Source organism: Pseudophryne corroboree, chromosome 5, assembly GCF_028390025.1.
Source record: "Pseudophryne corroboree isolate aPseCor3 chromosome 5, aPseCor3.hap2, whole genome shotgun sequence".
Classification (NCBI taxonomy): Eukaryota; Metazoa; Chordata; class Amphibia; order Anura; family Myobatrachidae; genus Pseudophryne; species Pseudophryne corroboree.
The window spans coordinates 758895383-758911404 of record NC_086448.1 but is presented as its reverse complement, the minus strand read 5'-3'; the positions used below and the strand labels follow the sequence as shown (position 1 = coordinate 758911404).

Below are 16022 nucleotides of genomic sequence, written 5' to 3'. Positions count from 1 at the left end.
GTACATGTAGGACGCACATTCCCCGATATGTAACAGGCAGCGCCCCTGCTCCCAGCTCATGCAGCACAGGGAGGCTAGAACACTGGGGTATGAGCGCCTCTCTCTGTATCAGTGCAGTACACGCAGGACGCACATTCCCCGATATGTAACAGGCAGCGCCCCTGCTCCCAGCTCATGCAGCACAGGGAGGCTATAACACTGGGGTATGAGCACCTCTCTCTGTATCAGTGCAGTACATGTAGGACGCACATTCCCCGATATGTAACAGGCAGCGCCCCTGCTCCCAGCTCATGCAGCACAGGGAGGCTAGAACACTGGGGTATGAGCACCTCTCTCTGTATCAGTGCAGTACATGTAGGACGCACATTCCCCGATATGTAACAGGCAGCGCCCCTGCTCCCAGCTCATGCAGCACAGGGAGGCTATAACACTGGGGTATGAGCGCCTCTCTCTGTATCAGTGCAGCACATGTAGGACGCACATTCCCCGATATGTAACAGGCAGCGCCCCTGCTCCCAGCTCATGCAGCACAGGGAGGCTATAACACTGGGGTATGAGCGCCTCTCTCTGGATCAGTGCAGTACATGTAGGACGCACATTCCCCGATATGTGACAGGCAGCGCCACTGCTCCCAGCTCATGCAGCACAGGGAGGCTATAACACTGGGGTATGAGCGCCTCTCTCTGTATCAGTGCAGTACATGTAGGACGCACATTCCCCGATATGTAACAGGCAGCGCCCCTGCTCCCAGCTCATGCAGCACAGGGAGGCTATAACACTGGGGTATAAGCGCCTCTCTCTGTATCAGTGCAGTACATGTAGGACGCACATTCCCCGATATGTAATAGGCAGCACCCCTGCTCCCAGCTCATGCAGCACAGGGAGGCTATAACACTGGGGTATGAGCGCCTCTCTCTGTATCAGTGCAGTACATGCAGGACGCACATTCCCCGATATGTAACAGGCAGCGCCCCTGCTCCCAGCTCATGCAGCACAGGGAGGCTATAACACTGGGGTATGAGCGCCTCTCTCTGTATCATTGCAGTACATGTAGGACGCACATTCCCCGATATGTAACAGGCAGCGCCCCTGCTCCCAGCTGATGCAGCACAGGGAGGCTATAACACTGGGGTATGAGCGCCTCTCTCTGTATCAGTGCAGTACATGTAGGACGCACATTCCCCGATATGTAACAGGCAGCGCCCCTGCTCCCAGCTCATGCAGCACAGGGAGGCTATAACACTGGGGTATGAGCGCCTCTCTCCGTATCATTGCAGTACATGTAGGACGCACATTCCCCGATATGTAACAGGCAGCGCCCCTGCTCCCAGCTGATGCAGCACAGGGAGGCTATAACACTGGGGTATGAGCGCCTCTCTCTGTATCATTGCAGTAAATGTAGGACGCACATTCCCCGATATGTAACAGGCAGCGCCCCTGCTCCCAGCTGATGCAGCACAGGGAGGCTATAACACTGGGGTATGAGCGCCTCTCTGTGTATCAGTGCAGTACATGTAGGACGCACATTCCCCGATATGTAACAGGCAGCGCCCCTGCTCCCAGCTCATGCAGCACAGGGAGGCTATAACACTGGGGTATGAGCGCCTCTCTCTGTATCTGTGCAGTACATGTAGGACGCACATTCCCCGTTATGTAACAGGCAGTGCCCCTGCTCCCAGCTCATGCAGCACAGGGAGGCTATAACACTGGGGTATGAGCGCCTCTCTCTGTATCAGTGCAGTACATGTAGGACGCACATTCCCCGATATGTAATAGGCAGCGCCCCTGCTCCCAGCTCATGCAGCACAGGGAGGCTATAACACTGGGGTATGAGCGCCTCTCTCTGTATCAGTGCAGCACATGTAGGACGCACATTCCCCGATATGTAACAGGCAGCGCCCCTGCTCCCAGCTCATGCAGCACAGGGAGGCTATAACACTGGGGTATGAGCGCCTCTCTCTGTATCAGTGCAGCACATGTAGGACGCACATTCCCCGATATGTAACAGGCAGCGCCCCTGCTCCCAGCTCATGCAGCACAGGGAGGCTATAACACTGGGGTATGAGCGCCTCTCTCTGTATCAGTGCAGCACATGTAGGACGCACATTCCCCGATATGTAACAGGCAGCGCCCCTGCTCCCAGCTCATGTAGCACAGGGAGGCTAGAACACTGGGGTATGAGCGCCTCTCTCTGTATCAGTGCAGTACATGTAGGACGCACATTCCCCGATATTTAACAGGCAGCGCCCCCTGCTCCCAGCTCATGCAGCACAGGGAGGCTATAATACTGGGGTATGAGCGCCTCTCTCTGTATCAGTGCAGTACATGTAGGACGCACATTCCCCGATATGTAACAGGCAGCGCCCCTGCTCCCAGCTCATGCAGCACAGGGAGGCTATAACACTGGGGTATGAGCGCCTCTCTCTGTATCAGTGCAGTACATGTAGGACGCACATTCCCCGGTATGTAACAGGCAGCGCCCCTGCTCCCAGCTCATGCAGCACAGGGAGGCTATAACACTGGGGTATGAGCACCTCTCTCTGTATCAGTGCAGTACATGTAGGACGCACATTCCCCGATATGTAACAGGCAGCGCCCCTGCTCCCAGCTCATGCAGCACAGGGAGGCTATAACACTGGGGTATGAGCGCCTTTCTCTGGATCAGTGCAGTACATGTAGGACGCACATTCCCCGATATGTAACAGGCAGCGCCCCTGCTCCCAGCTCATGCAGCACAGGGAGGCTATAACACTGGGGTATGAGCACCTCTCTCTGGGGGAGATGTACTAAGCCTGAAAAGTGATAAATATCACTGTGATAAAGCACCAGCCAATCGGCTCCTAACTGCCATGTCACAGGCTGTGTTTGAAAAATGACAGTTAGGAGCAGATTGGCTGGTGCTTTATCACAGTGATATTTATCACTTTTCAAGCTTAGTACATCTGGCCCTGTGTATCAGTGCAGTACATGTAGGACGCACATTCCCCGGTATGTAACAGGCAGCGCCCCTGCTCCCAGCTCATGCAGCACAGGGAGGCTATAACACTGGGGTATGAGCACCTCTCTCTGGATCAGTGCAGTACATGTAGGACGCACATTCCCCGATATGTAACAGGCAGCGCCCCTGCTCCCAAGCTCATGCAGCACAGGGAGGCTATAACACTGGGGTATGAGCACCTCTCTCTGTATCAGTGCAGTACATGTAGGACGCACATTCCCCGATATGTAACAGGCAGCGCCCCTGCTCCCAGCTCATGCAGCACAGGGAGGCTATAACACTGGGGTATGAGCGCCTCTCTCTGGATCAGTGCAGTACATGTAGGACGCACATTCCCCGATATGTAATAGGCAGCGCCCCTGCTCCCAGCTCATGCAGCACAGGGAGGCTATAACACTGGGGTATGAGCGCCTCTCTCTGTGTCAGTGCAGTACATGTAGGACGCACATTCCCCGATATGTAATAGGCAGCGCCCCTGCTCCCAGCTCATGCAGCACAGGGAGGCTATAACACTGGGGTATGAGCGCCTCTCTCTGTATCAGTGCAGTACATGTAGGACGCACATTCCCCGATATGTAACAGGCAGCGCCCCTGCTCCCAGCGCATGCAGCACAGGGAGGCTATAACACTGGGGTATGAGCGCCTCTCTCTTTATCAGTGCAGCACATGTAGGACGCACATTCCCCGATATGTAACAGGCAGCGCCCCTGCTCCCAGCTCATGCAGCACAGGGAGGCTATAACACTGGGGTATGAGCGCCTCTCTCTGGATCACTGCAGCACATGTAGGACGCACATTCCCCGATATGTAACAGGCAGCACCCCTGCTCCCAGCTCATGCAGCACAGGGAGGCTATAACACAGGGGTATGAGCGCCTCTCTCTGTATCAGTGCAGTACATGTAGGACGCACATTCCCCGATATGTAATAGGCAGCGCCCCTGCTCCCAGCTCATGCAGCACAGGGAGGCTATAACACTGGGGTATGAGCGCCTCTCTCTGTATCAGTGCAGTACATGTAGGACGCACATTCCCCGTTATGTAACAGGCAGCGCCCCTGCTCCCAGCTCATGCAGCACAGGGAGGCTATAACACTGGGGTATGAGCGCCTCTCTCTGTATCAGTGCAGTACATGTAGGACGCACATTCCCCGATATGTAACAGGCAGCGCCCCTGCTCCCAGCTCATGCAGCACAGGGAGGCTATAACACTGGGGTATGAGCGCCTCTCTCTGTATCAGTGCAGTACATGTAGGACGCACATTCCCCGATATGTAACAGGCAGCGCCCCTGCTCCCAGCTCATGCAGCACAGGGAGGCTATAACACTGGGGTATGAGCGCCTCTCTCTGGATCAGTGCAGTACATGTAGGACGCACATTCCCCGATATGTAACAGGCAGCGCCCCTGCTCCCAGCTCATGCAGCACAGGGAGGCTATAACACTGGGGTATGAGTGCCTCTCTCTGTATCAGTGCAGTACATGTAGGACGCACATTCCCCGATATGTAACAGGCAGCGCTCCTGCTCCCAGCTCATGCAGCACAGGGAGGCTATAACACTGGGGTATGAGCGCCTCTCTCTGTATCGGTGCAGTACATGTAGGACGCACATTCCCCGATATGTAACAGGCAGCGCCCCTGCTCCCAGCTCATGCAGCACAGGGAGGTTATAACACTGGGGTATGAGCGCCTCTCTCTGTATCGGTGCAGTACATGTAGGACGCACATTCCCCGATATGTAACAGGCAGCGCCCCTGCTCCCAGCTCATGTAGCACAGGGAGGCTAGAACACTGGGGTATGAGCGCCTCTCTCTGTATCAGTGCAGTACATGTAGGACGCACATTCCCCGATATGTAACAGGCAGCGCCCATGCTCCCAGCTCATGCAGCACAGGGAGGCTATAACACTGGGGTATGAGCGCTTCTCTCTGTATCAGTGCAGTACACGCAGGACGCACATTCCCCGATATGTAACAGGCAGCGCCCCTGCTCCCAGCTCATGCAGCACAGGGAGGCTATAACACTGGGGTATGAGCGCCTCTCTCTGTATCAGTGCAGTACACGCAGGACGCACATTCCCCGATATGTAACAGGCAGCGCCCCTGCTCCCAGCTCATGCAGCACAGGGAGGCTATAACACTGGGGTATGAGCGCCTCTCTCTGTATCAGTGCAGTACATGCAGGAAGCACATTCCCCGATATGTAACAGGCAGCGCCCCTGCTCCCAGCTCATGCAGCACAGGGAGGCTATAACACTGGGGTATGAGCGCCTCTCTCTGTGTCAGTGCAGTACATGTAGGACGCACATTCCCCGATATGTAATAGGCAGCGCCCCTGCTCCCAGCTCATGCAGCACAGGGAGGCTATAACACTGGGGTATGAGCGCCTCTCTCTGTATCAGTGCAGTACATGTAGGACGCACATTCCCCGATATGTAACAGGCAGCGCCCCTGCTCCCAGCGCATGCAGCACAGGGAGGCTATAACACTGGGGTATGAGCGCCTCTCTCTGTATCAGTGCAGCACATGTAGGATGCACATTCCCCGATATGTAACAGGCAGCGCCCCTGCTCCCAGCTCATGCAGCACAGGGAGGCTATAACACTGGGGTATGAGCGCCTCTCTCTGGATCACTGCAGTACATGTAGGACGCACATTCCCCGATATGTAACAGGCAGCACCCCTGCTCCCAGCTCATGCAGCACAGGGAGGCTATAACACTGGGGAATGAGCGCCTCTCTCTGTATCAGTGCAGTACATGTAGGACGCACATTCCCCGATATGTAACAGGCAGCGCCCCTGCTCCCAGCTCATGCAGCACAGGGAGGCTATAACACTGGGGTATGAGCGCCTCTCTCTGTATCAGTGCAGTACATGTAGGACGCACATTCCCCGATATGTAATAGGCAGCGCCCCTGCTCCCAGCTCATGCAGCACAGGGAGGCTATAACACTGGGGTATGAGCGCCTCTCTCTGTATCAGTGCAGTACATGTAGGACGCACATTCCCCGTTATGTAACAGGCAGCGCCCCTGCTCCCAGCTCATGCAGCACAGGGAGGCTATAACACTGGGGTATGAGCGCTTCTCTCTGTATCAGTGCAGTACATGTAGGACGCACATTCCCCGATATGTAACAGGCAGCGCCCCTGCTCCCAGCTCATGCAGCACAGGGAGGCTATAACACTGGGGTATGAGCGCCTCTCTCTGTATCAGTGCAGTACATGTAGGACGCACATTCCCCGATATGTAACAGGCAGCGCCCCTGCTCCCAGCTCATGCAGCACAGGGAGGCTATAACACTGGGGTATGAGTGCCTCTCTCTGTATCAGTGCAGTACATGTAGGACGCACATTCCCCGATATGTAACAGGCAGCGCCCCTGCTCCCAGCTCATGCAGCACAGGGAGGCTATAACACTGGGGTATGAGCGCCTCTCTCTGGATCAGTGCAGTACATGTAGGACGCACATTCCCCGATATGTAACAGGCAGCGCCCCTGCTCCCAGCTCATGTAGCACAGGGAGGCTAGAACACTGGGGTATGAGCGCCTCTCTCTGTATCAGTGCAGTACATGTAGGACGCACATTCCCCGATATGTAACAGGCAGCGCCCCTGCTCCCAGCTCATGCAGCACAGGGAGGCTAGAACACTGGGGTATGAGCGCCTCTCTCTGTATCAGTGCAGTACATGTAGGACGCACATTCCCCGATATGTAACAGGCAGCGCCCCTGCTCCCAGCTCATGCAGCACAGGGAGGCTCTAACACTGGGGTATGAGTGCCTCTCTCTGTATCAGTGCAGTACATGTAGGACGCACATTCCCCGATATGTAACAGGCAGCGCCCCTGCTCCCAGCTCATGCAGCACAGGGAGGCTATAACACTGGGGTATGAGCGCCTCTCTCTGTATCAGTGCAGTACATGTAGGACGCACATTCCCCGATATGTAACAGGCAGCGCCCCTGCTCCCAGCTCATGCAGCACAGGGAGGCTATAACACTGGGGTATGAGCACCTCTCTCTGTATCGGTGCAGTACATGTAGGACGCACATTCCCCGATATGTAACAGGCAGCGCCCCTGCTCCCAGCTCATGCAGCACAGGGAGGCTATAACACTGGGGTATGAGCGCCTCTCTCTGTATCAGTGCAGTACATGCAGGACGCACATTCCCCGATATGTAACAGGCAGCTCCCCTGCTCCCAGCTCATGTAGCATAGGGAGGCTATAACACTGGGGTATGAGCGCCTCTCTCTGTATCAGTGCAGCACATGTAGGACGCACATTCCCCGATATGTAACAGGCAGCGCCCCTGCTCCCAGCTCATGCAGCACAGGGAGGCTATAACACTACATCACGCATACTCATTCTTTTATACTGCGCACAGTTAAGCCAATAAAAATGTTGATGTCAGACGACCATTAATAACTATCAGGAGAAATTGTCTCATCCAAAAAGTAAGTTTAGCTATGTTACACAGAGAAATATTCCTATCATACAGTATTTGCAAACAATTTATGATTGATTTTTGGGGGGGAATTGCTTTACACCTCAAGGGACACATTGTAGGAACATCTTTCCTATAAATGAGACACACAATAGGCTGAGTGTTGCACAGATCACACAGGTGCAGCGGACAAAGATACATAATATGAGACACTCAATACCTCTGTGTGTTGGACAGTTGTGAGATCCCAGCGCTCATTTCTAGAACATGGATTTGACAAGAGCCGTACAGAGATTGTCTTAAACTATATTTCACATGATGATCATGTAACGTACAAGACACAATAAAATATTTCCCAGTCTATGGAGACTTGCATCTAAATCTGCATACACCATGCTTTCAGAGACACAACAATATATATCCCGGTATACGGAGACTTGCATCTAAATCTGCATACACAATGCTTTCAGAGACACAATAATATATATCCCGGTATACGGAGACTTGCATCTGAATCTGTATAACCCGCCTAACATGGGGCCAGTTGGGTGACCTGGGCCTAATGCCCAGGGTCACCTTATTTACCTAAAGGGCCACTCTGAACTAGGGCCTTATGCCCTCTACATAGGGACAGGCCTAATGCCTGAATTAACCCCACGGGCCTAGTGCCCGCCTACTGCGCCACAGGCCTGTAGCCTGATTGTGCCCACGGGCCTAGTGCCCGAACCCTGATGGTCTAAGGGGGGGAGGGGGGTGTGACAGGTGCCCTCACCGACGGCCTACCTGTCCTGGGAGAGGCACCAGGGGGGAGCTTCGTTAGCTCTTTTTCTTTCCACCCCTGGTGGCCTCTCCGGTCCTCAGCTTCTGTCTTCTGCCGCTGGCCCATCCTGGCCAGCGGCGCCACCTCTTCTGTCTTCTGCCGCAGGACATCTTCCCCCTGGAGCGCGTCTTCTGGCCTCTTCAACAGCCACTAGAGATCTTCGCCGCTCTTCCGCACGGCCTCCTCTCTTCTCCTCGTCCCAGCGGCATCTGACGTCAGATGCTGGGGGTGGGGCCTATGATGCGGGGCGAGCACTGATTGGCTCGCCGCGGCCGCCTGTGATTGTCTGCCGATCCGTAAGCCGTGATTGGCTCACAGATGGAGCCAATCTTTAAATGCCTCTGCCGCTGCAGCCTCATCAGCGCTGGGATCAGACACTTGATCCCAGCGCTGTACACCGCCACGTCCTGCCGGTCCACCAGCGCTGGGAACAGACACACTGCCTCAGCGCTGTCTGCTGCAGAGTCCTGTAGGGGACGCAGGTCCTCTGCATGCTGCTGCTAATAAAAAATTTAAAAAAACAAAACAAACTTCCGGGTCTGTGGAGAAGTGGCGGTATGCCATACAGCCACATACTGCCCCACTTCGATCACTGGGGAAAAGTATAAGAATGATGAGAGGAAAGCTGTGTGAGAACTGTAAGCAATGTGCGGCTATTCCACGGGAGAAGGGACCATAATAATACACTAAAGCTTCAGGCATCATAGAACAGAGTTTTGCCAGCAATACATGTGTAAGTAACTAAAATGCTCTGTACAGTTGTAATTTAGGAGTGAACGATAGTAAATGACTCACTGTCACATGCTATATGAGAATAATGGCCCATGTAATTGACTGCAGCATGGAACTTCTCTATTGCTGTCATACACACACACACACACACACACACACACACACACACACACACACACACACACAGTATTTATGCAATAGACCTCTGGTCTGCTGTGAGCTGCTCTGGTGCTGGTTACCGCAATACTGAAAAGTCTTTTCTCTACAGCTCTGTCTGGGCAGCCCGGTCTGTCACTAGAGTGCAGAATGCCATAACGAGTCTTCTCTCTACAGTTCTCGCTGGGCAGCCCAGTATGTCGCTGGAGTGCAGAATGCCATAACGAGTCTTCTCTCTACAGCTCTCTCTGGGCAGCCCGGTCTGTCACTAGAGTGCGGAATGCCATAATGAGTCTTCTCTTCACAGCTCTCGCTGGGCAGCCCGGTCTGTCACTAGAGTGCAGAATGCCATAACGAGTCTTCTCTCTACAGTTCTCGCTGGGCAGCCCAGTATGTCGCTGGAGTGCAGAATGCCATAACGAGTCTTCTCTCTACAGCTCTCTCTGGGCAGCCCGGTCTGTCACTAGAGTGCAGAATGCCATAACAAGTCTTCTCTCTACAGCTCTCGTTGGGCAGCCTGGTCTGTCACTAGAGTGCGGAATGCCATAATGAGTCTTCTCTTCACAGCTCTCGCTGGGCAGCCCGGTCTGTCACTAGAGTGCAGAATGCCATAACGAGTCTTCTCTCTACAGTTCTCGCTGGGCAGCCCAGTCTGTCGCTAGAGTGCGGAATGCCATAACGAGTCTTCTCTCTACAGCTCTCTCTGGGCAGCCCGGTCTGTCACTAGAGTGCAGAATGCCATAACAAGTCTTCTCTCTACAGCTCTCGTTGGGCAGCCTGGTCTGTCACTAGAGTGCGGAATGCCATAACGAGTCTTCTCTCTACAGCTCTCTGGGCAGCCCGGTATGTCACTAGAGTGCAGAATGCCATAACAAGTCTTCTCTCTACCGCTCTCGCTGGGCAGCCCGGACTGACACTAGAGTGCGGAATGCCATAACGAGTCTTCTCTCTACAGCTCTCGCTGCACAGACCAGTCTAACACTGGAGTGCGGAATGCAATAACGAGTCTTCTCTCTACAGCTCTCACTGGGCAGCCTGGCCTGTCGCTAGAGTGCGGAATGCCATAACGAGTCTTCTCTCTATAGCTCTTTCTGGGTAGCCCAGTCTGTCACTAGAGTGTGGAATGCCATAACGAGTCTTCTCTCTACAGCTCTCTCTGGGTAGCCCAGTCTAACACTGGAGTGCGGAATACAGAAACAAGTCTTCTCTCTACAGATCTCTATGGGCAGCCCGATCTGTTGCTGGAGTGCAGAATACCGAAAACAAGTCTTCTCTCTACGGCTCTCTATGGACAGCCCGGTCTGTCGCTGGAGTGCAGAATACCGAAAACAAGTCTTCTCTCTACAGCTCTCGCTGGGCAACCCGGTCTGTCGCTGGAGTGCAGAATGCTATAACAAGTTTTCTCTCTACAGCTCTCGTTGCACAGCCCAGTCTAACACTGGAGTGCGGAATACCATAATGAGTCTTCTCTCTACAGCTCTCGCTGGGCAGCCTGGCATGTCGCTAGAGTGCGGAATGCCATAACGAGTCTTCTCTCTCCATAACTTTCTCTGGGTAGCCCAGTCTGTCACTAGAGTGCGGAATGCCATAACGAGTCTTCTCTCTATAGCTCTTTCTGGGTAGCCCAGTCTGTCACTAGAGTGTGGAATGCCATAACGAGTCTTCTCTCTACAGCTCTCTCTGGGTAGCCCAGTCTAACACTGGAGTGCGGAATACCGAAACAAGTCTTCTCTCTACAGATCTCTATGGGCAGCCCGATCTGTTGCTGGAGTGCAGAATACCGAAAACAAGTCTTCTCTCTACAGCTCTCTATGGACAGCCCGGTCTGTCGCTGGAGTGCAGAATACCGAAAACAAGTCTTCTCTCTACAGCTCTCGCTGGGCAGCCCGGTCTGTCGCTGGAGTGCAGAATACTATAACAAGTCTTCTCTCTACAGCTCTCGCTGCACAGCCCAGTCTAACACTGGAGTGCGGAATACCATAATGAGTCTTCTATCTACAGCTCTCGCTGGGCAGCCCAGTCTGTCCCTGGAGTGCAGAATGCAATAACGAGTTCTCTCTACAACTCTCTCTGGGCTGCCCGGTCTGTCGCTAGAGTGCGGAATGCTGAAACGAGTCTTCTCTCTACATCTTTCTCTGGGCAGCCCGGTCTGTCACTGGAGTGCGGAATGCCATAACGAGTCTTCTCTCTACAGGTTTCTCTGAGTGGCTACTGTCCTTGTTCAAATTGCTTTGAATATCGTCTATTGTGAGGTGACGGTCATTTTGAACAAGTGTAAGAATTGCTGTGACGGTCTCTGTGTTGGCTTATGTGCTTGGTCTTCTACTTCGGGCCCGACCGTAAAATCTTCAACAAACTTCCGTGTGCAGCCACTAGTTGGCGATGTGCATTGACAGCACTTTCGTTTTGTGCAGTCAAAAACGTATTACAGCATGCACTTTGCACTTGGACACGTTTTGTAGTGGCACCTCCATAACTGAAGGCTGCACAACGGACATGGGCTGGGAGTGCAATATGTTGCCAACATGACCTGATGAAACATACCTACAAACTACAGTATTCGCATATCCATTTTTTTTCTTGCAATAGGGAAATTTACTTTTGGGCTACTGCTCTTATCACCAGCGGGAATGAATGAATGGAGGAGTCTATGTATTTATTTCTCCAATGACAGCTGTCAGATACACACTGAGCTGGCAATGCATGCTCTACTGGAGATAAGAAGTGGCAGAGGGCAACGCATGGGGTTAGATTCGATTCGGAATTATGGATTTTAACCACACCTGCTGATCAGTCATGGACTATAAATTCAGTCACCCAGGGCAACAGTCATGGACCACAGACATATGCTGGCCCTTTGGCAAGCATAACACAAACAAACCATAGATAAAAGCTGGTTTCTCAGCACAGTCAGCTGTTTCTGCCTTATTATTCATGCAAGAGTACATTTTGGTTTGTCCTGTAGAAAGTCACTTTCCCATCACACTTCACAAAGGGGTCACTACATGAATGTCCCACCATAAAGTCGCTCACCAGAAAACAGACTTCAAAACCGAACCCACACACGCTGCCATTTAAAAAAAAAAAATTAATAAAAAGGATCCAAAACCAAAATGCAAACTCAGGTCGCATTCCGTGTCCCCTGAGCACCTTTCCAATCCACTTTCATATGATGTTTTCCAGACGCTCCTAACTGCTTTTCCGCCTTCCAATCAGAACTTCATGTAGCGTGAAAGAGCAGGAGGGTGTGAACCCGAGTGGAGGAATTTTTATTGTAGTTTAGCACGTGTATCCACAAGTCAGCACTGCCATGCGTCAAGAGTCCATACAACACTGTACATCTGCTACTTATTCCACCCCATCAGGAATGAAATGCACATCAAAGCAAACAGGACTCAGAACCTGCCACCACTATTGCTGCCTCCGCAACATACAAAAAGGGTTAATGTCTAAAGAAAAGGATTTCACGTCAGACGTGCTTTTCTTTTGTGAGATGCAGAAAAGAAACTGAAAAAATAAAGTGTTCTTCCCCTGCCTTAGCTGTTATTGCTCCGCAGAAATCTAATCTGACATGGGACAAAATAATCGTTTTTCTACAATGACCTGACGGAGCATTATGTTTGTCTAGTGGTAACAGCTGAATCCAGAAGCAAGCAGTAAACAAAAAAACAAGGCAACACAGCTGTGAAGGCAATATATCTCTCGCAGATCATGCGCAAATTCAGTGCGACTCTGCAGAGATACAATGAGATTAAAGATGAAGGATATGTGTTGATTCTTTTTAGCAAAGGTGACAGTTACCAGTCCCTTCGCCCAATTAGGAGAGGCTTATGCATAATGTGACTAGCCAAGGGTAGGTTGTGATACCATACCAATTGTAAAGCGTAACGAAATATGCTGTGCTATACGAGAAACTGTAAATAAATAATAAATAAAAAAAATTGGTGAGGGATAACTTAACTATTGTTCCATTGATGTGTCCTTAAATTTCACTTTACATGATGTACTGAAAACCTTATCCTGCACTAATGAGTCCAAATACAATAAAATAAGTGTCAGTGCAGTCATGTAAGAGGTCCTGAATATTCAGTAGGGAGAGAACTTGTGGAAATGCAATTGGTAAATTAACAATTCTATTGTGGGAGGTATTTAATGACCTGTGAAGAAGGATCGGGAGTGAATCACTAAAGTTTTTCGAGATTTTTCTTCAATATTTTTTTTCTGATCTATCCAATTAGGTCACCCGAAAACACACAGGTTCAGTTAAATCTGTATGTTTTCGGTAGAAACAGCCTCGTTTTCTACAGGGCTGTTTTTCGGGGGATTTTACTTCGCCCGACTCAGGCAGCTGAAACAAAATCCCTGATAAACCGCATCTTACGCGTCTTATTGGGGCTAATTGAATAGCCTCCCTCGCGACACAATTACCCACGATAAATGATCGCAGGTAAATTAATACTCCCCCAGTATCATTACTTGAAACAACTCTGAAACTAAAGCGGGAAAAAAAAAAAGATATTTGTTTAATCCTGGAGGACTTGCAATACTGTATTATAGATTTTCAACTATTTATTTCAGACGAGGGCTGTACAGATGACAGAACTAATAACAGGAGCAAAGGTGACAGAATTATGCGACAACTATCTTGAGTCAGCGGCATAGAATCGCTGCAGCTCCACCAACCAACTTTGTTACGTAATTTCCTAATATTTGGACATAGCTACAGGTAAGTCACTAGACCATCAAATGATTCATGATGGTCCATAAAGTGATACATATATGTATTTCTGATGTGATAAGGAATGGTAGGCGTTTAATAAATATTGGGGCCTATTTAGATTGGTCAAAATGGACGGTAAAGTAACATTTCTGTTTATTACTCATTACATACATAGGTTTCAGAAACAGACATATGATGAGTTAAAGACAAAGGCGAAAACACTTAGATTTACAAACCTGCGGGTTCGAGCACTTTATTTCAAGTGGTTCAAGGTCAACGTGCAGACAGACGACAAAGGAGTGACCGGCCTCCGGGCCAGCAGAGGGCAGTGTGTGAGATGTGACAGCCAGTGTGGACGTGCAGCCCATGGGCTCCACTAGGTTCAGTATCACTTGATGCTCCAGCAGAGTGTACACGCTGAAGTGATGGAGATTGATGGTCCAAGGGAATGCAACACCTAATAGGAAGAGATGAGAGAGTCAGCAGATGGCAGGCCACTCCGTGCAATCACACACTGCTAGTGAGCAGAACATGCTCTCTCCATATAGCCAGTATCATCTTGGAAATGTTAACACCAGTTTATACCCAAATAGTACAGCAACAGAAGCACTAAAATACACAAAGTACAAATAATAATTTTGCTTTATTTGATTAGTCCCCCAATGAATTTACGCCATCTGCCATAATTAGTATTGGCGCGTCCCTCAGCCCTATACTAGGAGCAAGAGATTCACCAGGAGCAGAATAATTCTCCATGTGCACAACTCAGAATCGCACAGAGCTTTAGCTGCACGCACACGGCCATGGCATGACACTCCCAGGAGATATATCTCCGACGCATTGCCGGTCAACCTCACCCCCCTGCCTCATGCCGTGAACACCTCAGCTTTGCTTGCATACTGCCATCTGGCTACCTCCCACTTGCCTGCACCTCTTGTCATCTGTCTGTCGCCCCTCCCCACTAGATTGTTAGCTCTTCAGAGCAGGGCCCTCTATCCTCTTGTTATCTAAGCCCTCGTCTCGACACATTTCACTCGCAGCTCTCCCCTACTCAATGACCATCTTTATCCTGCTAGTAAAGGCTCATCTCCATCTATGGCAACCAGCCTCTAGTAGTACGATGATCACTCCATCAATACTTACATCTTAGCTGTATTATGTCTTGAGAACCTGTGGTGCTCTGTTACCTGTACTCTATTTCTGTTATTTATTTACTGTAATGCTATGTTTTGTCTCCCTGTACTGTCCTTTGTACGGCGCAGCGAAACACATGTGGCGCCTTATAAATAAAATTTAATAATAATAATAATAATAATCTGTAGGCACGCAAAAATACGTAAACTGGTTTCTGCACGAGGCACTGTACGGTACAAAGTGCTACTTCCGTCCATCTGACTCAGAATCAGGCAGAAAGTGTATGGTATTGTAAATAAAAGTTAATAATAGAGAATAAAAGAAAACGTATAACGACACACATTACGATCCCCTAGTAAACATAATGAGATTCAACTAAAATATTTAAATAAAGTAACAGAAGCAACAAGTTACCGGAACATATCAGTTATATACGGAGCTTGATTTTGGAGGATAGGCCTGATAAGACTACAGCATATTTTATGAATTTAGACTTCGCTGTCATTTAAATGTTTCTAAGCACTTCTGAAGAACATACAGTATATGTAGCTTGGATTATTGCTAACATTGCCCACATTTTTACCACATGCGGCTATATGTAATAGCCTCGGCGTTCCGGAGGTGCGGGACTTTTGTGCGAGTCTGCCTGTTTTTTTAAAGCAGCAATTATTTACAAGGCAAAACCGGCGGATTGCAAATCCCAGCGGCAGAATACAGAGATGCAGCATCCGTAACAGATCAGCCGAGTATGGAAGTTCGGAGTACCCGTTTGATGTCACAGCATGGCAGCATGAAGTAACATGATGGAGACATTGCAGCTGCGTATGGGATCGCAGTTGCAGGCTCAAACACGCCCCCAAAGCAGTCGGGACATGCCTACATGTTTGCCACCACTCCCCAGTTACCTCCCCAAAATGCCCCCCATCTGTCACTTACTTTGCAAATAAATCCTGTCTACTACCGCCATCACAAGACCAACACGGCACGCGTGCAGTGCGACTAAGACGCATGTGCAGACTGACGA

The 16022-nt window shown here is 50.6% G+C and overlaps 1 protein-coding gene across 5 annotated transcripts in view; it reads right to left on the bottom strand.

Annotated features, from left to right (window-relative positions):
- Positions 1–16022, bottom strand: part of VPS13B (vacuolar protein sorting 13 homolog B) — a 1616194-nt gene that overhangs the window by 721776 nt on the left and 878396 nt on the right. For all 5 annotated transcript variants that reach the window (XM_063924187.1, XM_063924188.1, XM_063924189.1 and 2 more), the window contains exon 24: positions 14101–14321. In XM_063924187.1, the coding sequence (XP_063780257.1) occupies positions 14101–14321 (221 nt within the window). The remainder of the gene's footprint in view (positions 1–14100; positions 14322–16022) is intronic.